This window comes from Pinus tabuliformis, chromosome 8 (assembly GCF_031772625.1).
Source record: "Pinus tabuliformis cultivar Carrire ecotype Pingquan chromosome 8, CPIR1, whole genome shotgun sequence".
In the NCBI taxonomy this organism is placed as follows: Eukaryota; Viridiplantae; Streptophyta; class Pinopsida; order Pinales; family Pinaceae; genus Pinus; species Pinus tabuliformis.
In genome coordinates, this window is record NC_142294.1 from 930874264 (window position 1) to 930899600 (window position 25337).

Sequence of the window (25337 nt, forward strand, 5' to 3'; positions counted from 1 at the left end):
CTCCATTAGCTTCCCATTTTAAGCTTTCTTTGGTTCTGAGTCCTAAAATTTATGAAGATAAGAAGTATATGTCTCATGTACCATATGAAAATGTGGTAAGAAACTTAATGTATGTGATGGTATCTACAAGGCCTGACATTTCACATGCAGTTGGAGTTGTTAACATGTTCATGGCAAATCCAGGAGAAGAACATTGGCGAGCAGTGAAATGGGTGCTTCGGTATTTGAGAGGCAAAGTGATCATTGCATCATCTTTAATGGTAGTGAATGATCATTTTGCGTATATGTGGATTCTGATTATGCAAGTGATTCAGACAAAAGGATATCTACTACATGTTATTCCTTTACTCCTGTAGGTGGACCAATTAGCTGGATGTCAAAGCTTCAAGAAACAATTTCTTTGTCCATTACGGAAGAAGAATATATAGCTACTTTGAATGCCAGTAAAGAAGCAATTTGGTTAAAAGGTCTACTTGATGAGATTGGAATGATGCAGGAGAAAGTGAATGTGTTCTGTGATAGTTTGAGTGCTATTCATTTGGCTACAAATCCATCTTATCACTACAAGACAAAATACATTGATGTAAGGTATCATTTTGTGAGACATGTGATCAATGGTGACAAAGTAACTCTCACGAAGGTCCACACACAGGAGAATCATGTAGACATATTCACGAAGCCAGTTTTAGTAGAGAAGTTGCGATGGTGTTTGCCTTCTCTTGTCTTGTAGAAGAGATGATGTATGTACATGGGCAAGGGATTAGGAAAATTGTTGTCAAGGTGGAGATTGTTGAAAGAATGACAATAATTATGTAAATAATGTAATTATGGGTAAATTTAGTTTTTTATTGATTAGTTAGTTGTATAACAAGAAGGAGTTACGTAACGAAGTAACACATATTAATTGGGATTTCCTGAGAGGCTTGTAACCATGGAGAATCATCTTTGATCAATAAGGTTTCCAATCCCTTGCCCCGTGGAGGTTTCCTTAACACATTGTCAGGGTTTTACCACGTAAATTTTATTGTGTTCTTTATGTGATTCAATTTTATGTAACTTTTCTTCCTTGTGGATGATTAATAACTTGTAAAGACCAGCATATATATGGTGCTCTACTCACAAATATGACTTGGAACACTCCGTATTTGAGCTTCTTGGCTCCTAGGATGTACCAGTAGGGCTCTGTGGGGATCCCATTTGATTCTTGCAGCTGGCCGGATGCACACTCAATGTTGTCCCATATTCCCAGTCCCATAATATGATTTCCATTGAGAGAGTTTTAAAATGTGTAGGAACGAATCCCTTTCATCTACTTAAAATATTCTTTCAGAATGGCAAGGCAGTTGTAGTCGAGCACCTCCTGTTTCTTTCTGCTTGACCCTATTTTATGGATATTCACAATGTCTCTAAATCTCAACTCTACAAATGAATCTATATCTCGGTGCTCCTCACAGCTTAAGTGTAACCATCGCCACTCCACCACTCTCACTACTGATGATGCCCAATTCTTTCCTAATTCATCTGCAATTATAGAATCCTCTTTCTCTCGAGATATAAAAAATTGTGACCTATAATATCATATAGATATGGAATATATTTTCAGTGTATGAACTTCAATAATATATGTTCCTATACTTCAGTTATGACTGTATAACATACTTACCCAGGAGCCATTAACGGTGTTAAGGGTTATCTCTTTGGTGATGCCTACCTTGTGAAAGGCGGGGATGAGTTCTGTAGTGATATGATGGGACAAATAGTATTCCACCGTCTTCCATTAATAACCAAGGATGTGCTCAGTGAAATATATACAGAACATGACCATTGTTTCACCCTGACTCACAACATAATTACACCACAGAACATTACAACAATTACCTGAATTACTCAGATTATCATCCAAAATCCCAATCACCCAATAACTAATCAACTAACAACCAACTTGAATACCTTTGGATTTTTTATTTTTATATAAACATACATAGACTTGAATATCGTGAACAATACCCAAGAAAATAATTACCATGGACATTACCATAGGTAAACATGCTATAGTTTCTAAACTAGACCAAATCCAACCCAAGAAAGATAATGTAGTCAAACTTAGCCATTCTCACCTTTATGCTTTACATGTTGCTTGTTTTTGTGTAGTTTTCTAATCTGTGCTAATTTTGTGTGCTTCTCCTTTTGAAACATATCTATTCACTTCATTTTTGCATTGTTTCTGCACCGCTTCTCATGTATGCACCAAAATTGTTCAAAATTTCTTCTTCTTGTTTTCTTCCTTCCAAAACTAGCTCCAATAACAGCGTTGAGGTGTTGACACTTATATTGCAACTCCAAGGTGTTGGTACTCGTGCTACGACTCCTAGTTTCTTCAACTCACCTCAATGTTGTTGTTACAAGTCACACTAAAAGCCACTGCTGCAACTCCTAGTTAGTTAATTGTCTAGGAAGGAGCTACAACTTTGGACAACTGGTAAAACATATCATCTGAACGACATAATTGTCACTAACAGATCACCCAACTCAGTCAACCAATCAATTTACTGATGAAGGAAAGTGGCAATGCAATTGGTTGCTCCATAAGGAAAGCATGAATCAACTATCACTTGTCACATATCTAATCATGTCGAAATTAGCCCAATTTTATATCTTTTGATGAATTTGTTCTAACTAGATGGAATAGTCAGATTCGTATGAATATCCATCGAACTCTTAATTTAGTTCAAACATTTTTATAAGTAGAATAACAAGAGATAAATAGAATAATATTTTGATGAATTTGGTTTAACTAGATGGAATAGTTAGATTCTTATGGCAATCCATCAAATTCTTAATATACTTCAAACATTTCTATAAGTAGAATAACAAGAGATAAATAGAATAATCAGTTAGAATTCAAAATCTAGAGAGAGACTTAGCTAGTTTTTAACTGTAATTTAATTTATGCAATATACGTTCATGTTAATTTATGATTCAAATTGATGGTGGATTGATTGACTATCGTGTTGATGTTCATTTAACTATTGCCTCATCTATGGAGGTAGGCCCCCCTTCGTAGCTAGGTACTATCGGTAACATTACAATGTAATTCTTTTGTTTCCATTAATTCTTTTGTTGATCATATTATTGACTTTGATATATAATTTTGTTACTTACAAAGTACTACAACTCTAACATTTAATATGGTTAATTACATGGTGCTATAATTCTTGAACATATACATTGTTGCAACTCTTCCAGTTCCAAATTTGATTATCACTATCATTCATGTGCAAATATAGTTGTAGCTCACAATTCATGTTAATTCTGTAGCTCACAATTAACCTTATAAGGCTTTTTTTTGTAGATTTAACTAATTATCGTGTTTTCAAATTTAGCTTATTTTTTAAAAATTGTAACTATCCTTGTGGTGTGATTCTTTATAGCACAACTAGTCTGAATCTCTTATTTATTACATATTTTTTACCCATTGTATTTCATGTGTATCCATATTATAAAATTCAAAGTCATTTAAAGCACTTTAACAAGCCACCCTTTACTGTTAATGAGTTTACTTTTGTACAAGTGTGTTTAATGTACACATTCCTCTTGGAATTTGATGTACTTTGTAGGAGTTATGATTATGTGACATATGTTCAGAAGTTGAAACTATTTGTTTCCACACTTAGGAATGTTGCGTTATTCTTGTTCACGAGTCTTGGTAACAGTAGCATCTGCACTTGTAGTCAAATGAAGAAGAATTTCCAGGAGAATTATCTCTAGCAATATATTTTAGTTAGTTTTTATTTTAATTTTAAGTGATATACTAATAGATTTTGTAGTTTATGATGTAAAATTTTTGAACCTTTGCTACTGGTGTGGTTTCCCAAGTGGCATACCGGTAGTAAGTGAAAAACAATTATGTGCGTTTTCTTAGATCTAATAGAAAATGTATGACCTTATAAACAAAAAAAACCAATGTCATTTTCCTTTTTTTTTCTTATTACACCTAAACCTTACAAGAAAAAACCCAATCTCATTTTCCTCTCTTTCTTTTTTACTTATTGCACCTAAAGCCACTTCCACTCTTCAATTTAAGAGAGGGTACCACAACATCTCTTCTATATTATGTTATATGAAAATACATATAAGTTAGCAATTGAGCCTAGAGGTTCATTCTATAGTGCAGTGTGAAGGGGATGTGTAAGTATGTTCATCCTCAATTTGGAGTTGACATATGTACCTCTTAAAATAAAAATAAAATATTTTGTTGAACACACATTAAAATGATTTTTTATTTTTGTTATTAACATATTTTTAAGTATACGTCAATAATTAAAATATTTTCTTCATAATTCACATTCTGTATTTAGGATTTACAACATTAAAATATTTTATTTTAATATTTTTTTATATATATAAATATATGAAGTTTTACAATTGCTGATTTTTGGGTTCCAGGTTTTGACAATCAACAACCCATGACATTTGGGCATGGTAATCTTTATGTAATCTCTATAGCATTCAAAAATACAATTTAAACAATGAAAAATTACACATTGTTTTTTCCACTCTAAATTATGTTTGCATATGAAGAAATTTGATCCTTCTCGACTGATGTTAGATGATCTGTGCTTAAGATGAATACTGATAATAGTAAAGTCCAAGCTAAATGTCAAATTGAGAATTTTAGTTTGTGGGAACTTCTTTACATAGAGATTATTTGACTACCTAGAGATTTCACTATTAAAATTAAAAAAAATACACAAAAAAAGAAGAAGATAAAAGTTAATTTATTTTTTATCACTATGTCTAATAATAAGATAAATTAAATTGAATAATCATCATCAAAATATAAATATTATTACATGAAAAAATTATTTTTAAAATAAATAAATTATTATTTTTATATATCTATATCATTATTTTAAATTATTGTATTAAATTTATTATGAATCTATCATTATTTTAAATTGTCCCTTTTTTTAAATTAAAAAATTTATATTCGAATTCAAGCTTCTGTGATCCATTTCATAATTATAAAGTTTTTTTTCGGAATGAGTCACATTGAAGATTTTGGTCGACGGGTTTGGAACCAACAAGTGTGGTTCATCTTCATGACACAGTGAAGAAACAGATCTAGGAAGAAGGTTAAATAGCCAGACAGGTCAACCTATCAGCTAGAAAAAAAAGACTATATTTGACAAGGGGAGAAGAGGGAAAAGTTTAAAACCGGACAAGAATGGGCAACGAACCACGATTAGGAATTTCGGTCAATAGCTTTGCACATTGTCAACAGTATCCTCCATCAACTATATATTCGAAGTTGTTGGGTCCACTTCCCTCCAACGGACTTGACTTGTAACTCGGTTTCGCGGATTTTTCCGAGCAACCCTCGCTGTTGTAACTCGCTTTCGCGCACTTTTCCGAGAAACCCTCGCTGAATTCTTCAGAGCAATTCTTCTTCACGTTTTGTCTTTGTGACTACAAGCTGATTGCGAGACTAAAAAGTCAAAATCCCCATGGCACTGCAAAATCCGTGAGAAGGAGGGAGCGTTTTTGGAGTGGGGTTTTGGTCGCTGGATCGTGGAAAGAGGGTCAATTTGGTGGCACTTTTATCCAATTTCCTTTTACCCTCTCTAACACGTGCTACCAATATGCATCACTTTCTCCAGCTGCGGTGAGGTACTCACAAAGACGACTTGGCACACTTCGTATTTCAGCTTCTTGGCTCCCAGGCTGTACCAGTATGGCTCCGCGGGGCTTGCATTTGGTTCTTTCAGTATAGCGGATGCAGAGTGAATGTTGTCCCATACGCCCAGTCCCATAATCCGCTTGCCGTCCACAGAGCTGTAAAATGTGTAGGAACGAATCCCTTTCATCTCCTTAAAGTATGCTTTCGTTATGGCCAAGCAGCTGTAGGCGAGCACCTCCTGTTTCTTTCTGCTCGACCCTATTCTACGGAGGCTCACAATATCCCCAAACCTCATCTCTGCAAATGATACATCTCGGTGCTCCTCGCAGCTTAAGTGGAACCATCGCCACTCCACCACTCTCATTACTGACGACGCCCAATTCTTTCCCAATTCGTCTGCAATTCTAGAATCATCTTTCTCTGATACGGCTGTTTTCCACACAGAAAAAATTGCGACCTGTAATGTCACACAGATATGGAAATATATTTTCAGTTTATGAATTTCAAGAATATATATATATATATATATATATAGCTAAATGTTTCTATGCTTCACTTATGACTGTATAACGTGCTTACCCAGGAGCCATTGACGCTGTTAAGAGCCGCCGCTTTGGTGGTGCCTGCCTTGTGAAAGGCGGGGATGAGTTGTGTAGTGATATGGCGGAGCGCGTCGTGAATATCGTAGCCTGTGATTGGCTTATAGATGGCCAGCGCCACTCTGCTGCTCTCCTCTCGTGGAAGTGGAAGTGGAAGTGGAAGGGCCATTTATTAATTCCTTTTAACGAAGCGGAGGATGGGTGGTAACAGAGGTAGCAGCTAATGTGAAGAGAAGGCACTTGAATCCTGATGTGATCAAATTGTCGCTGGATGGATGAGGGTGAGGAGGAGGAGGAAGATAAAGGAGCAGAGAGAAGGGCCGAGTGGAAGACCTGCAACTTCGGTTGGGCTTCTCAGCCTGCGCTTGGAAACTTCGAACACCGTACATATCCCGCGTCAGAAGTTCAGGGTATTCTTTCCGTTCAAAGTAGCGGTGATATGTTTGATTTATTAAATATAAAAAGTAATGACAAGGCAAGCCAAATGGACATATTCCAAAGAGCGTACAACGGGGAGTTGGAATATGATAACGCACAACGCGCGTTTAGTTGAAAGTAGGAATTTGAAATGTCAACACGTTGATTGTGGAAAGGAAGAAACCAACGGAAACACGCAAACAATGGGCAGCTTCATGACGTGTAAGATTACGCCAAGGTCTGCATAAAGAGTAAACGTTTTGAGTGCGCCACATTACATAAGATTATTGTTGAACTGAATATTACCTGCAAACGACAATGATTTGGATCCGGACAATTCAAAGATTATAAATTCATGTATGTTTGCATCGATTTAGGTGCTATCGACTCAGCTAGATTATCCATGTCTTTACTCTGCCCAATAATTTGCCTATGGGTGCTTTCGAATCTCTAGGTTTTGTTGTAAAATGCCATGCGTTCAAAAACCAAAAGTAACCATCAAATGCATGATACATTGTAGCAGTAGTTATATATGAAGCTGATTTTATATATATATATTATTTTTGTTTGTAATGAAGGTTTTAATTTAAAGTTAAATTTAGAAAAAATAATTATATTAAAAAAAATTAACTATTTTATTTAGATTTATAATTAGCATAATTATATTAATAAAGTGGTTGACCCTATTATTTTCTATTTTTTAATGGTATCAATCAACATATAAAATGTGGAAAATGATGACAATATGTGTTGATCACCCACTTTATCAAAGTGGTTGCCTTAGCTTAAGGCCCAAGTGTGTGGGGAGGACCAATATCATTATTGACTATGTTTGACATGTGGTTTATTATGGTTAAGTTAGAAGAGTGAAATATCGTCAACAAATGGTTGAGTATGAGTGCCTGTGGTTGTCCATATTAGACTAAAGTTGTTTTATAAAAGATCATAGTTCACTTTTGTCAACCATGGTTGATTGTGGTTGAGCGTGCTTCACCATGTTTTGACCATGATTGTCCATAATTAAATATAGATGGCTATGTTCACCATGGTTGAGTATGATTGGACATGTTGGCCATGGTTGAACATGTTCAAGATGATTGACAATGATTTGACCATTCTGCCTATGGTTCACCTTGTTTGACTATGGTTTAATATAGGCAAGTTATGGTTGACCATTATCACAATTATTTGGACAACAATCAATCTCACAATAGGTAGGCTAATAACTTAGCATAGCGTAATAGGATCAAGGAGTAGGAATTACATACACCCCCTCCTTAGGAAACTTCATCCCAAAGATAGAGTAAAGAGGGTACAAACAACTAAGGAGTAATAGAAGAATCAAACATAATCAAAGCACGGGAAAGATATATAGTAGCCAAAGTTATGTAAAAGCATATGAAGAAATTATTTCCCACTCAAGTTCATAGCTAACCTATATCCACCCATCAATCCCTAACCTAGTTCCACTCCCAACCTCTCCAACCTTTATTGCAATATATTATGTCATTAGCTATACCAATCAATCCACTGATAGAACCAAAATGGTCGATGCATCAACTATATTGACCTAACTTCCAAAATAAGAAACTGACAATTGTAATCACACATTTAGGGGAGTGTGTCCATCACAAACCTCCCACAACTTTACACAATGGGTAATACCTCCTCTACTCCTAAAAAAAATAGGGTTAACATCTAACATGGACCACACTATAGTGTTGGTTCTATGTTCTTGTCATCAAATTAATTAGTCGACAACTCATGTTACCTACAAATCTGCACCTTACCAAATGTCCTAATAGTGCATATCAAGTAATACAAAATATAATAAAACAATGTACGTCACACGTACAAAATTGTTTAAACTTAAAAACCACCAATAATTTATATAGAATAATATAAAATTATTATCAATATAAATATAACTTCAAAAATATCACCAAACATTTTACAATTTGTATATTAGGGACTAGTAAGATTCACAAATGTTTCTAAACTTTAAGATAAACTTCCATCCTTAAAATTTTCCCTGTCGATGTATCAACATCATCTAGTTACTAGCCATTTGTCCATAATTTGAAATTAAACAATATTACATAGCCTTCATAAATAATATAACATGAAAAATACAAACATGGCCTCAATATAAGTGAGGGGTTGTCACTACATAAAGTCTATGCATCCTCCTAAGTAGCAAACCCTAGGCTATACTTGTTCCACTAGACCTTAACTTAGCCCACCACGTCGCACTTAAATTATTGAACTCTATGGTCCAATATGTGTAACGGTTTGATCATAATGATTCCCACACCCAATACTTGTAATTGTCTCCAATTAAGTTTGTGAGATTCATAAAAAACATTATGTTGTAGAAAAAATACAAGAAAAATGTCATGAGTTTTATGCGAGTGAGATGGTAGTACAAGGTGATATGAAATATTCAAATTTTCTCGTTGACCCTATTAGGTATTATAAATCGAGGTGAAAAATTTGTCCCTTTTCGAAATTGAATGGCACTCTTATTGGGTCAGATATGAATAAAATCTTGGTCCCCCGCCTCATAACTTTGATCAATCCTATGTGATTGAAATTTATTCTATCTATCATGTATTTCCTGCAACCATTGTCGAATTTGAATCACTTTCTCTGCCATTTCTTGTATTAATTTTGGTCCTACTATAACTCTACCCTCCAACCTTTCTTGACTTAGTGGTGACTTGTGTGGCCTCACATACAGAGCTCGATAAGGAGGAATCCCATTAAAACTATGGTGTTTGTTATTTTAGGTGAATTCTACCAATAGTAAGTATTTCTCTCATTGAGTTTGAATATCCATAACACACATTCTAAGCACATATTCCACAACCTAATTTATTCTTTCAATTTACCCATTTGTTTATGAATTATATCCAATTTTCATGTTCAACTAAGTCCCCAACGTTGACTGTAGAATTATCCAAAACATATAAGTAAATTGAGAGTCTCTATTAGAAATGATCTTCGTGGGTAATCCATGTAGCTGGAAAAATTTTCTTATAAATACTTGTGCCACATCTATGACATCATTAGTGTTTCTCATTAGGGAAGAATGTGCACTTTTTGTCAACTTGTTAACTACGACCAAGATGGTGTTTTTCCTTTGTGATGTGAGTGGAAAACCTACAACAAAATCCATAGAGAAAACCTTCCACTTAGAAATAGGAATGCCATTCAATTGTGGGAATCTTGCTAGATTGTGATGGTTTTACTTCACTTCCTAACACTCAAGATACTTAGCAACAAACTAGACCATGTCAAGCTTCATGCCTACTCAAAAGAAAAGTTTCTTCAGGTCTGCATACATCTTCTTCACACTAGGATGTGCATAGTAAATTTCTTTATGGGATTCCTTGAGGATGGTTCTTCGTATATTACCCTCTTTAGGGATATACATCCTTCATTGAAATCTCAAAAATCCATCTAGTTCAAGTGCGTAATCCTCAAACTTGTGTTCTCTATGATTCCACTCTCGAGCATTGATGTAACTTTTACATACCAAATATCTCTAAATATTCTTTCTACCACATGCTACATTAAATTGACCCTTAAGCATACCAGGGAGAATATTTGTGGTTTTTTACTTAGTGCATCAATCACCACATTCTCCTTTCCCTTGATGTATGAAATCCAAAAATCATACTCACTTATGAATTCACTCTGTCGCCTCTATCTAGCATTCATATCCCTTTGAGTGAAGAGATGATTTAGGATCTCATAATTAGTGTTTAGCTCAAAGCTTCTCCTAATATGGTAATACCTCAAAAGTTTCAAAGCTAACATCACTGTTACTAATTCGTGTTAATGGGTAGCATACAATTCTTCATGTTTCCTCAACTTCTTGGATGCAGAGACCATGACTTACCCTTCTTGCATTTAACACCACTCCTAATCCTTGCTTCAAAGCATCTACAAAAGCTTTGAGGTACTCTCCATGTCAAGCACTTCAAGGATTGGTGCACTAGTTAGTAACCTCTTTAGCATGATCAGTGCAATGTTGCATTCATTCTTCTATTCAAACCTAACTCCTCTACATTGTAATGTGGTGATCAAGTTTCACAATATGAAAAAAATCTTCCACAAATATTTGATAATAATTTGCTATCCCCATGAATATACACACCTCATGAGTAGTTTTCGTTATCGACCAATCCATTATGGCCTTCATCTTTTTTGACACCATCAAAATCCCCTCTCCTAAAATGATGTGGTGGAGGTAATGATTATTCTTTTAAAAGAAAGAGAATTTGATTAGTTTTTAATACAACTTGTTTTCCCTTTAGCCTGTCAACACAATCCTTAATTTCTCTTCATGCTCGCTTTCATTGTCAGAATACACAATATTTTCATCTAAAGTGACTCACAAAAAGTGGTTTAGATGCTTTCAGAACATGCCATTCATGAGGATCATGAACATTGTTGATGCATTGGTCAAAGAAAATAGCAATACTATGAACTCATAGTTCCCACACCATTCAAAAAGAAGATATTGGGATGTCCTTCATCAATCCTTATTAGGTGATATTTACATCAAAGATATATTTTTCAGAAAATTGTTGCTCCCTTCATTTGATCAAAAATATCATATATTCTAGGTATTAGGTACCTATTATTCATTGTGGCTTGATTCAAATCTCTTTAATCTATTCACAATCTCATTGAACCATCCCCGTTATTGGCCAAAATCACTAGTGCATTGTAAAGCGAAATATTGTGTCTAATGAGTCATATTTCTAATAGTTCTTTCAACTACATATACAACTCACAAAGTTCTGGAGATGCCATCCTATAGCGTGTCTTGGATATTGGCTCCACGTTGGGCTTTAGTTTTACTATGAAACAAATCTCCCTCTCAAGAGGTAATCATAATAAATCTTTAGGAAAAAAATCCTTGAATTCTAACAGAAATGGATGTTGTTATAAGAAGGGTCTTGTTGTCACTGGGATAAACACCCTACAAAATTTTGCATACACTCGATTTTGGGAGCCTACGATAGATTTTGCAATTAGTCATTTGGTAGTCACTTCTTGGTCAGTTGATGCTTTGAGCTTTCTTCTTGGATAGGAAGTGTCGAAGTCACTTTCTCACAGATTCTCAGTCCGTAACAAGTGCATGAGCACATTTTTTATGCAAGCTTGAAAAATCATAGCATAGTCCATCAAGATTGTTCCTATGAAATGTCCAATCCATGTCGACAGTTAGTGCACATTAACAATGATAGTTTCTCACATTCTAGCTACATTTGTACTCCCATTTTGGTGAGTTTTGCAAACTGTCACTTTTGTGAACCTTTGTTTTCACGAGTGTCCTTTTAATGTTTTCAACTATCACTTTCACTTTCTTTCACTTTAATTAGTGTCTTTTTCATGTTTTCTTTTCTCTGACATGTGTTTCTTTCATTGTTGTTCACATATCACAAGCGTCATTCACACTTTAGCAATTGTCATATCTTCTCATGTTAATTATGCACAATGTACATAAGCTTGTTTTAGTGAAGAAATCCAACACACTCATTTCCAAAGGTTTAAGCATTGTCACACAAGTGTTGTCACGGTCCTCTCAAAGTGTACCTTTAGTGTCACACTTGTCATAAAGTCATCACAAAGTTGTCACATTGAGGGAAATATGTTGTTTACATGTTATGGATGATCTATGTTGTTGTTTCATCAAAGTGTTTCAAGTATGTGATCACAATCAAGTCATATCACTGTTCATATCAATCTCTTTGGTCCCACACTTAGCCAATTTTCATAATTTCCCAACAACCTACCTACATTCGGCCTTCCTCAACTGTGCAATGCATAGTTCCAAACCTCAAGCTACATCCTTGATCCTTGACACTACGCAATGTGTAGTTCCTACTTCCCATGACTAGGCATTGTGTAGTTATAGTGCTCAAAACCTGGGTTTTGGTTCCCAGAATTGCACAATCCAGCTTGGACCCAACTATGCACTTCTCAATCTATGAGCTCAAGCTCAAACCCTGAAATATTTAACTATGCAACTGTGTAATTAGAAAGCCTACTTTGCCTCCCATAAATACAGAGTTGGATAAAATAGTGCAAAATCCCTTTAGCCTGACTCACTGACTCCTAGAACTGTGCAATTTCTCTCCCCTACCCAGTCAGTACTGCGCATTTCATAGTCTCAAGGCTCAAACCTTGGCACTGATCTCTTGAACTATGTATTCCTGCAATCACCTAGGCTCCTCTATCCTCCATAAATATGCAATATGTTGATCCAATGCCCATCCCCTCACCCTGTCACATTGAGCTCCTAGATTGCATATTTTTCTTCCATGATCCAACCTAAACTACACATTACGCAGTCTCAAGGCTCAAGCTTCACCCCTAACTTCCTGAGATGTGAAATTTCACAGTTACTAAGCCTCATTTCCAACCTATCACCTGGTTCCGGCTCAGTTAGTGGATCAATATGCACCATCTTAGACTAGGGGTTTATAAGACTGATATTGTCTTGTCATGAGTGGATTGCAGATGCATGTACTCTATCATGCTATGCCAATACCAGAATATAATGGAATATTAAGATCAAGATCACATGGAATAATCCTCATATTCAAGCCATAAGGAGGAGGAAGAAGAAGAAAATGTACCACATTTTCAAGAAGACACAAATAACGAAGCAACAAGAAGGACAACTTGGCACTATCACATCATCAAGTAGTCCATGTCATCAATCTCATGTCATGTCCTTTCACAAGTCATCATATGCCACATGATTATAGTGGATTATGTAATTACTATTCAAAATGTATTGTAAAGTGGAAGTCCAAAGGACACATTCGGAATACGAAAAGTCATGTAAAGTATAAAAGTCATAATAAGTCAAATAGTCATGAGGGTAGTCAAACAATTATGAGGGTAGTCAAAGAGTCACAAGGAAGGTGAAGCACCACCTCTTGGTTATATAAACACCCTCATTCTATGAGCAAAGGAATTTTTTCCTTGGCTCCTCCTGCGAGGCATTAGAGAGATAAGCTAGTTCTTTTGAGGAGAAAGGAGTGGTTCCAATGCTCCACTATTGGAGCTAATGATTTTCATTGTATACATGTTTGTTGGAACTTTTACTTAATACCAGAAGCCTTCATATCCAACATGTTATTCATGCATGGATTATGAATATTTGTAAGACTATTTTATGGATGTTTTGTTTCATGTCTTCTTTCATCTGTACTAAAGTAGTTGAACTATTTCGGTTATTTTAGTACTTATAATATTGAGAATTTGTTCTAATGGTTGTTATTTTTGCCCCATCCTTGTCGACTATTCCGTAGGATACTAGACAAGTTTTTCTCATTCATTGGTTTTAATGCTTGTCACATATTTTGTGGACTATTCCGCTAGATGTCAAACATATCCTTCTTGTTTGCGTGTGTCTCTACTTGGGTGGTACTATTACCTCTCTCTTAGAGGCTCACTTTAATCTCTTCCTCCATAGTAGAATAACTTTAACACACTTACAACTGAACACTCACCAGGCACACTTACTTGCTTTTCAAAGGCACACATGCATTCTTCTCTCTTGCTAGCAGTTGGAGCCAAGGAAAATCTATAAGAATACCTGGAAACCAGGCTGATACTATGGATGAGGATCCTATTCTAAATGGTGTGAGGTCTAATTGGGACTTCACATAAGGAGGGCTAGATGACAAGTTGTGCCTGTTGAGTATGTTTTGAACCTATTATCTCAATGGCTCATCCTCAAATCTTACTCCTAGGGTGTTTCTCTAATTTATCCATTTATCAATTTTCAATCCCTGATGAGCCTCTCTATCACTTGGCTTAGTTAAAGTTGGATGGTGTTTGGTCAATTTAGAGTGTCCTAAATTGCTATATTAATTGTCAATCCAGGAGTCGTAAACTGTTGAAGTGTGGCGCACTATATGTGCAAGATAACCTATTTCTTACTTTTTGTCGTTTTTGATTTTTTTATTTTGTTTTGGGGGTTTTTATCTTCATTTATCTCCTAATGTGAAATGGAAATTCTAAAAGACAAGTATGGATATAAATTTTCAAGGCAATTATGTTCTTTATAATGATTTCCAAAACTTCAAACTTTAGAGGGCCTTAGAACATACTAATGATGAAATTAGTTCTTAAAAGAAAATGAAAACGTGCCACTATTCTAATCAAACAAACAGTGAACTATTGATCATGAGACCATTATCCCTGCTGTTGTCTAAAAACAAAAGAAATGAATTAAGCTACCGTACTCAAAGAAATCCAAAAAATTGCAAGTAAAGTAAAGCTAAAATAAAATTACATCAATTCATATTTTGACCCCTTGCCAGTTAGTCTCACTATGGCTTTTGGAGGTAATCGTCAACAACTTGAGCAATCTGATATCTAATTGCAGAAAAGTAAACTTAAAATCAAATCACATCAATTCATAGTCTGACCCCTCTCCAGTTAGTCTCGCTATGGATTTCGGAGGTAATCATCAACAACTTGAGCAATCTAACATCTAATTGCAGAAAAGTAAACTTAAAATCAAATCACATCAATTCATAGTCTGACCCCTCGCCAGTTAGTCTCACTATGGCTTTCGGAGGTAATCATCAACAACTTGAGCAATTTAGTATCTAAGCTAACTAATAAAGCCAATGAACAAAACTGAAATAAATAAAACAGAACTGGAATTAAAAGCTAAGAAAAGTAATTAAGTAGAAAGACCGATTCCATGTCATTATTCATTGTGAAAATTATATGCAAATGCCTGGGCTGCCTACTATAATCTGGAACATACACACTGATCAGCGTTAACAGCAATGTAAAGCATGTAAAATCATGAACAAGAATGAAACATTAGTACCATAGTAAATGAAATATACATATGTGTAGGGGCCCTCTGCACAACCTCGGGCAACAACTATCAATCAAGAGTTATGCTTAGAAACAGAGTCTTCTCATATATTTCAGAACGCAGTCGCAATAATGAAACTAGTGTGACGACACAGTGGGCTTTTTAACAGCAAAATTATATTCAAAAGACTAACTACTATGCATATAGAAACGCATTATTTATAACAAAAGATTACATAACTGTTTTCCTATAAACTGCAGTGACAGAGGACATGTAAATGACAACGTCCATGGATTTAGCGTCATGCTGTCGAGATTATGCAATCTATTGAAAACGGCTTGTTGGATTCACATCGTGGGCAGCCTACAGGTGTTAGCGTGCCTCCAGAAATCTAGAAACGACCACGAAAATCTTTCACGTGCTTGGAAACGGAGTCCTATTGCCGTAGGACTCTTCTGTTTGACCACTGCTTGACCAACATTGACCACGGCCTCCTCTAATGAATCCGATTGAGCCAATAGGACTCGGTCCATGTCCAAGTCATTTCCAACTTGCCCATGTGGCTTGGTTTGCCTGATGACACCTGCAATGTAGACTTTAACAAAATCAACTGCGAAAAGTTGAAGCAGCTGTGGAAAGTTAAAGTAGCTGCGGAAAGGGACAGGATTCCACAGCTTAATGAGCAAAAATCTAATTCAAACAACAGATAAAAAACATAGGTAAAAACCACTTTAAGTGCTCTTTTATTATTAATATGCAATGATGTTGATAGCTTAGGAGGTCCAAGTGAATGGAAAAAGTCTAGGAAGGTGTATAGGAAAGATGCAAATTCAGGGCTCAACAGATGGTGAGGATGAAACATCCATAACCACACACATTTATGATTTCCTTAAATTTTGTGAATCTTACGAAATCAATGATGAAGATTTTGCTTATGTGCTTTTCTTCCTCACCCTTGAAGGTCGTGTTAATCAATGGTGCCATACCTTACCACCCGCCTCTATCCATCATTCCCATCATTTTCTCAAGGAGATTTATCAATCCTTTGATAGGTATGATTACTAAAATGTTTATAAAAGAATCAATTATTTAATAATGAAGCCCGATGAATCAGTCGAGGATTTTTCTAATTGATTCCTTCACATTTGTTATTAATTTTCTGAAGAAGATGTGGATTGGGATTTGTTTAAGAAAATGTTTCAGCATTTGGTTCATGTCTCTTTGCACGGTGAACATGAACCCCCTAATGTTTCTACTTTCCCAACTCTTGCAAATCATGAGACACCTCTAATTTCAGAGGAGGAATTACTTATCCTTTTGTTCTTTGTCCTCCTCCTTTTCTAGTTCTGATGAGAGTGTCTCCATGTGATGATAATAAAGTTGGGAAATTTGCAAATGAAATTCCTAATCCATCTTCTCATTCTTCTTCCACTTGTCATGACTATGATTCAATGGAGGAAATCCCATAATGGCTCATAAAGCCCATGGTGAAGACTAACTCCTCCATTTTGTAAGATGATGTTATTATTCATGACTCTACTCTCAAATCTAATCTGGATTTTTGTTATCCTCTATCATCTACATGCCATGACTCTTTGTACTGTGGTACAGTCGATTAACCTACTCCACCAACTAGTTTTTTACACTCTCTCAATTTTTGAGTTGCTCGTTCAAATTGCGACTAGATACAAGGCAGTCACATTACACAGGTAGGGGAATCAGAAGGTGAATATGATTTCAATATTTTTTCTCTTTTCCAAAAGCCTCCATGTGAAGATGATGCACTTCCATTCTTGGATGATTTTTAATCTGTTAATCTCAGTAGTGAATGAAATGCTATCAATTCTTTCAATCAATCTGTTGCCTTTGTCAACAATCATTGTGATGATGACGACTTTGTTGATGTATGTGATCAAGAATGCCCAGGTGCATCATCTGATCTTTCATTTTCTCATGAAGACATCACTTTAGATCAAAAATATGATTCGGTCAAAGAAGACACGCTTGTCAAATCTTCCTCTTCATCTCACTACCTCTTGTGCTCTATCGTTGGCGATTAATATAGTCATGATGAAGATACTCAATACTCTTCAAGTCCTTCATTTGATGAGTTAACCTCTCAATTGGCACAAGGTGGTGAGATTATCCATGATGTAAATGAAAAAAATCAAATCATTGAGTATTCTTCCCATCCCTCATCATCTCTTCTCGTGAATGAAGACAACTCTTCAAATCAGCTTTCTCACGAAATTTCCCCGATTCATTCATCTTCAAAATTACGATCAGAAAAATATTTCAACTTCAGTAATCTGGGTGCTAAAGTTGAAAAGTCTGGTAAAATCAGTGACAGATATGGCTACCATTCAGTGAGTAGTGTCCTTATTGAAACTAGTGGTAGCACCTATCCTCAAACCATGCACGATCTAGTTCAATATTTAGAATGTGATTTTACAATCCTAGAAAGTTCTGGGACTTTCCAGAGAGTCGAGGCACTTCAACTTCTATTGATGGTTATGTCAGGATCTCGCAACTATTGTAAGCTCCCCGACCTAAGTCAGATATGGTTTATCTCGCACAATTATTCTCTTTGCAAGGTTTCACTAGATGTAAATCTCTTTCTAAAATATTTTTGGTATTTCAGATGTAATCTTTTGAACTTTTGAGATTTGGTTTCTGATTGGATTCAAGAATATTCTTTATTTGATTCATCTTCATGCAAATTTCTCGCATCAAACCTAGGTTTGCAATGTGTATCTCTCATAGAGTCATGGAATTGTGAATATGATCATATCAAAGACTATATTTGGCTGAAGGGACCATGCATATGAGATTCATTTCTTAGTAATCAACTCATGGTTTTCCTTGAAAACGCTGTATTGCAAATCTTTACTTTCATCGCACCTGAAATCCTTTTGAGTGGTAATGTATGCACGAGTTATCGTGTGAATCCAATCCTTCTCCGCTCACTATGTACTGACTGGTCTCATGTGTTTGTTGTGTTGGAATCCTTTTTAAATTCTCTCAATGATTACGATGCTTGTACAACTCATCACCAGTTCTAGGAAAATGATCTATCACATTTTCCCTACAAGGAAGTTGGCTCGATTATTCGGAGTATCCGCAGAGTTGTTCAAATTGATTTATCTTTGTTAATTACAAGCTGGGAATCTGATAATTTAACTAGTGAATTTGATCATGATTTTGTCTCTGATGACTGTCATTAAACTTATTATTTTCCCATCAACACATCCAATGATAGTTGTTCTACATCCTTTTGTAACAGCCCCAAGTTAAAAGTTCATGTAATAAAAGTTAGTAAAGGTAAAATAAGAGCACATGCAAGGGAAACTTATTCCAAGCTTAATGTTGGGAAAAATATCCTAGTGGGCATCACTTGTTGTGTTTTATGGGTATGGGGAAATTAGAAAAGGAAATGGCTAAGGCTTTGGAAAGGAAAAAATATATTTTGGCACATTACTTATGAAAAAATGGAAATTAGGATAAAAGGAAGGTGAAAGGTCATAGGTTTCATGTGAGGAGGAAAATGAAGGAAAACAATGGAAAATTGAAGAAATTAGAGGCCTCATAAATAAAAATACATTAGATCATCAGTTGTAGCTTTGGTCAGCTTAGCCTTATGTAATTTAGTGTTAGAATTTTTCTTAGAGAGGAGAAAGCACCAAGAGGAGAAATAAAGTAAGCAAGGAAGGGAAAGGAAAAGAAAGGAAATGAAAGGAAAGGAAATCAAAGATGGATAAGGAAGGCAAAGGAAGGCAAGGATCAAGAAGTTTCAGTGAGAATACTTCCAGGTAACAGATTTCATGTGTGATTTTATAGCTGGTTTTGACATGCATGGTATGTGAATGTTGGTATATGGTTCTTTTGTTGTCATTGGCATGGATTTTTCCAAGATTCGACAGTGGATTTTAGCTTAGCCTTTCCAAATCCAGAGGTCCATGGTGTGATGGGATTATTCTCGGTTTGAGCTTTGCATTGCTAGATGGTTTCAAAATCCATGGTGAGGTGGTAATAGGAAAATTCCCAAAGGCTTAGGAATCCCTTGATCGGTAATGGTAGGATACACCGTTAAGCCTGAAGGTGGAGACAGGAAAAATTCCTCAAGGATGGTGAATAAATTTTGAGGCATCCAAGCTTGGTTCAGTTTTGTGATCTCGACACCAGTTTAAGTGTGATGATGGTATGGAGAGGGTGGAGGTGGTTTAACCTCTGGATTACCTTGGTTGTTTATGGATTGGTTTATCCCATGAAATCCCACATTCATGCTTGGAATATGGAATGGGGGTGATTGGATGAAGAAAGATCTGGTTCAGCCAATCTATGATCGGGTGGAATGTGGAAGTCCTAAACTTGTTTGGCGTTTCCCTATGGATAATAAAAGCTAATTTTCTCTTGCTTTTGGTAAGGAAATGTATTGGTTATTATGTGGCTTGAATGGTTGTGCTCTTATTGTTATTGATCTAGTTATATGCTGGTTATAAGCATGATTTTATGACATATCTTAGTCATGGGTCTTTTCATGTTTTCACTTATTACTAAATAAATAATGAATGCAAGACCTAATTGATGTTATTCTAGCTAATGTGAGAAGGTATAAACACTTCTTGTTAAACATCAAATAAGTTTTTAGTCCCTTATGTTCAAACTTGCATTCATTACTTGTAGGTTGCATATCTACCAAGTGTTTGATAGAATGTCAGTCCTGGTTAGGGATGGCTTAGTCAATTCTTTGTTCCATTTTTTTATTTACAAGCATTGTATTCATGTCTTTAATGAGTTCTGGAAGTTTCATAGCTTTCTAGGCAGAGGCTAAGCCCTAACCCTGGAAAATAACCTTAATTCTCGCAATCGCTAGCACAACAATGGTAGAAAAAGGCCACAGTTGCACTGATGAAGGTCTATGGGAGTGAATGGGAACCCATAATTACATGGAGGCCTTGGAAAGGGAGTGGCTCGGGCTCTAAGTTAGGGAAAATGTGAGTTGTCTCAGGGATTGGACACCTAGAGGGGTTGGGTTACTCCTGTGGGCCTTGTGGCACCTAAGGGAAGTTAGGAAGGTTTAGTTGTGATGACTCCATTTCCTTAAGTTAATCTAGGAGGTTGAGTCATATCATAGTAACCCCTCATCTCATGTTGACCTCGGGTACGCTGATGAAAATGGGTAGATGTGAGAGGAGGAATCATTACATGGTGGTACCAGAGCGGGTTGTGCTCTCTTTGGGTCATATTTGATACCACAAGGTGGTACCACAACATGGTTTCGCTCTCTTTTGGTAAGTATGATGTTGTCAAGGTTATGGTTGTCATGCATGGGATCATGGTATACAGTTATTATGATCATGAATGATTTTGTTATGATGTTATGTTATTACATGGATATGGTTATGATTATACATGAACATGCTAATGTGGATTGATCTTGCAGATGAGATAAGCCTCCCCCATACATCACTAAGGTATGGATTTGGTTTTGGTATATATTTGGTTTATCTGACATGGTATACTTGTAGGAACACGAGAATTCAAGATGACAAGAAAAATGGTAAACTATAGTTCTTGTGACACTTCCTACACATCAGTTGGTCAGCAAGGAGAAGAGTATTCACCTGGTATAGCAGATACATTAAGGAGCTTGAGGGTAGAGATCAGAAGTTGTAAATCACACAATGACAGGTTGGTTGAGGCTGAGGAAATGCTTGCAATGATTCATGAGAAGCAAGTAGAGGTTAATGCAACAATCCTTTAGAGCTTGTCAGAGTTGCAAAAACATGGATAAATGAGAATCAGTCAAGAACAAGAAGAGAAAAATAATGGGGCCTATGGTAGCAGATATCGGTATAGATAAAAATGGGATAGAGGGGACACAGTTATAGGTGGTAGATCATTGGATACACCAGATAGGAATATTGGTATGTATGGGCATCATTCTAGCTCCTCATCCAGGAGAAATCATTACTGTCATCACCATCATCATCCTTATAGGAGGAGGGAGTATTTACCTGAGGAGTTCAAGAAGGTGAAGCCTCCTACATTTGATGGAGAGGTGAAGAAGCCATAAGATACAGAGGCATGGTTGCTTGAAATGAAGAAATTCTTCAAATTGCATATCTACTCATAGAACATGAAAGCCAAGATAGCCACCTTCAGTCTTAAAGGGAAGGCAGATATCTTGTGGGAAGATGGGAAGAATGTCAAGGGAATTAGGGAAGAATACTTGATTTGGGATGATTTCAAGAGGATCTTCAAGAAGAAGTACTTATCATAGAGGTACTATGATGATAAATCTAAGGAGTTTTATGAGCTATAGATTGGTTCTATGACAAATGATGAGTATATTAGAAGGTTCTTGGAGTTGTTGAGGTATGTGCCATATCTCAAGGAGGGGAAGGCTAATATTTAGAGATTCATGAGTGGATTTCCAACAACATACAAATACCGGATTGAGTTTGATGAGCCTAAATCGTTAGAGGAAGTCATCTGTAAATTGAAGCATTGTTATGAGCAGTCAAAGCGAAAAGTTGAGACTAAATGTGACTTGAAGGGAAATGAGAAAGTAAAAGGAAAATGGAAACCAAAGAAGGGAAGACCTCAAGATGCAGGTGAGAAAGAAAATGTTTCTCCTTATAAGAAGTTCAATGTAGTTGAGAAGGGACATGTGTCGCAACCTAGAGAGAAACAAACTAGAGGTGATATTAGAGAACCGTAGGAGTGTTGGATATGTGGCAAAGATCATCGTAAGGAGGTAGGCCTCATATCTATAGTGTTTAGGAGGTGCAAATAGTTGGGGATGTTTGTCATAGTATTCCTTGGATTTTTCATAGTATTCCTGTGGACAATAGTCAGGCAAATTACCAAGAACCTATCATTGAGATGGACGGTAAGCTTTGTGATCAAGTTATTTCTATTTTGATTGATCTTGGATCTAATTATAGTTCTATTAATATTGACCTAGTGGATATGTGTGGCTTGAGAAAATAAGTTCATGCAAAGTGTTTTTTGGTGTAGTTGGCTACATGTACAAAGAAGAGAGTTCATCACTAAGTAAGATCTTGTGCATTTGAGTTGAATGGTATGCATACAAAAAATAAATTGAATGTACTGCCATTGGGATCATATAGTATGCTTTTGGGTATGGATTGGTTGTATATTCACAAGACCCAAGTAGATTGCTATGATAAGGCTATGGAGTGCCTGCATGATAATGGAGAGAAGAGAATCTTGTAGGGGAAGAAGAATCCTTCATCAGTGAGGATGGTCACAACCATGCAAGATAAGCCCAACTGTAGAAAAGGATTGTTTGATGTTTGTAGTTCATATTTCTAGTGAGAAGGGTAAGGATGTTGAGGATGAAAAACTATTCAAGCAATACCTTGTATTGTAGTAGTTTCAGGATGTGTTTCCAACAGAGATTCCAGAGTTGACTCCATAGAAGGAAGTAGAATTTTCTATTGAGTTTGTACGAGGGGTAGCACGAACATCAAGGGAACCTTATAGGATGAGCACTCCAAAATTAGTAGAGTTAAAGTTGCAACTGAAGGAAATGCTTGACAAGGGATACATAGGCAAAGTGTATCACATTGGGGTGCACGAGTATTGTTCATGAAGAAGAATGATGATACTCTTAGATTGTGCATTTATTAAAGGAAGTTGAAAAAGGTGATGATAAAGAACGAGTAAACATTGTCGAGGATTGATGATTGTTTGATCAATTGAAGGTACCAGTAGTTTTCTTAAAGATAGATCAGCGATCAGGATACCATCAGGGACACATCAAAGAAGAGGACATCTACAAGACTGCCTTTAGGACCTGGTATGGGCATTATGATTTTTTTGTAATTCCATTTGGTTTTCCTATTGCTCCAACTGCTTTTATGTGTTTGATGAATAGTGTGTTGCATCCTTATTTGGACAAGTTTGTTATTGTATTCATTGATGACATCTTGAAAAATTCTAAGAATGAGGAAGAGCATGCCCAACATTTAGCAGCAGTGTTGAGATTGCTAAGAGAGCATCAGTTGTATGCTAATCTTAGCAAGCATAGTTTCTTTTAGAAAAAAATACACTACTAGGGACATGTTCTTTCCAAGAATGGCATAGTAGTAGATCCAGAGAAGATAAAGGCTATCATGGAGTGGGATCCTCCTAGAAATGTGGATGAAGTTAGATCATTCATGGGCTTATCAGGTTACTACAAGAGGTTCATTAAGATCTTCTCACACATTTCATATCCTATTACATCATTACAGAGGAAAGGTAAGAATTTTGAATGGGTAGAGGAATGTGCAACTAGTTTTGAATAGTTAAAGTAGTTGTTGACAAAATCTTGAGTGTTAAAGATTGCAGGTCTGGATAAAGAGTTTGTAGTATGTACAGATGCTTTCAAGAGAGGGCTTGGTGGAGTCCTTATGAAGGAGGGACAACTAATATGCTATGAGTCTAGGAAAATAAGCATGAGTAGAACTATGTGACTCATGATCTTGAGTTGGAAGCTATTATTCATGCCTTAAAGATGTGGAGACATTATCTTCTTGGCAGGAGGTCTGTGTTGATGAGTGATCACAGTGGGTTGAGATATCTATTTGACTAGCCGAATTTGAATCCTGTGCAAGCTAGATGGTTGGCTACCCTTAGTGAGTTTTACTTTGATATCAGGTACATTAAGGGAAAGGAGAACAGGTTTGTGGATGCTCTCAACAGGAAAGTGTAGTTGAATCCTGTTGCAGTAGTGAGCTCATATGGGATAGATTTATAGGATCAAATCTTACAAGAAGGACAATAAGATGACAGGTATAGGGAGCTTATGCTCAAGTTATAGCAGGGTACAGGTGATTAGGATGTGGATTATCATCTCACAATAGATGGCTTGGTGATATTTAGGGACATGATCTATGTGCCAGATGAAAGTGAACTCAAGACGTTTATCTTGAGGGAGTTTCATGTAAAACCATATTCAGGTCACCTAGGATATCAGAAGACATTGACAACAGTAAAGAAGCTCTACTACTAGCTGAATATGAAAAAGGAAGTGGCAGAATTCGTGGTGAGATGTTTAGAATGTCAGCAGTTCAAAGGAGAGTGTAATTATCTAGGTGGGTTGCTTCAACCTATTCTGATTCTAGAGTGGAAATGGGAGGTCATTTCCATGGATTTCATTCCAGGTCTTTCGAGGACATCGAGGCATCATGATTCTATCATGGTTGTGGTTGACAGGTTGAGTAAGGTAGATCAATTCGTTCAAGTGAAGGACTGCTTATTGATCTAGTGAGGTAACATAGGTCTTCATTAGGGAGATCATGAGATTTCATGGTGTTCCAAAGAAGATTGTGTCAGACAAGGAAGCCAAGTTCACTTCCAAATTTTGGAAGGAGTTGTTTGTAGGATTGGGGACAAAGTTGGATTTCAACACAACTTATCATCCACAAATAGATGGATAGACATAGAGGGTTAACAAGATATTGGAGGATATGTTGAGGATGTATGTCATGCATCAGCAAAGGAGATGGGATGAGTACCTTCCATTGGTTGAGTTTACATACAACAAGAGTTATCAAGAATCACTAAGGATGAGTCTGTTTGAAGCATTGTATGGGAAGAGTTGTAACACTCCCATTAGCTAGAGTGATCCAGTGAACAAAGTACTTATTGAACCGAACATGTTGACAGACATGGAATAGTAAATGAAGGTTATAAATAAGAATCTAAAGGCAACACATGACAAGAAAAAGATATATGCATACCAGCATAGGGAATTTAAGGA

The 25337-nt window shown here is 36.2% G+C and overlaps 1 protein-coding gene across 1 annotated transcript; it reads right to left on the reverse strand.

Moving 5' to 3' along the window:
- Positions 1-4989: 4989 nt before the first annotated feature.
- LOC149238571 (uncharacterized) lies at positions 4990-6657 on the reverse strand. Its single transcript, XM_089367001.1, has 2 exons — positions 6260-6657; positions 4990-6137 (listed from the first exon to the last, which is right to left on the reverse strand). Exons 1-2 carry the CDS (start codon positions 6446-6448, stop codon positions 5625-5627), a joined length of 702 nt encoding a protein of 233 aa, XP_089223127.1. The 5' UTR covers positions 6449-6657; the 3' UTR covers positions 4990-5624.
- Positions 6658-25337: the final 18680 nt, after the last annotated feature.

What these genes read in the sequence shown, in the direction of transcription:
- LOC149238571 (XM_089367001.1), bottom strand. Translation starts at nt 6,448, where the DNA reads ATGGCCCTTCCACTTCCACTTCCACTTCCACGAGAGGAGAGCAGCAGA. An exon ending in ACAGCGTCAATGGCTCCTGG is followed by an intron (nt 6,138 to 6,259) that starts GTAAGCACGTTA and finishes GTGACATTACAG; the next exon opens with GTCGCAATTTTTTCTGTGTG.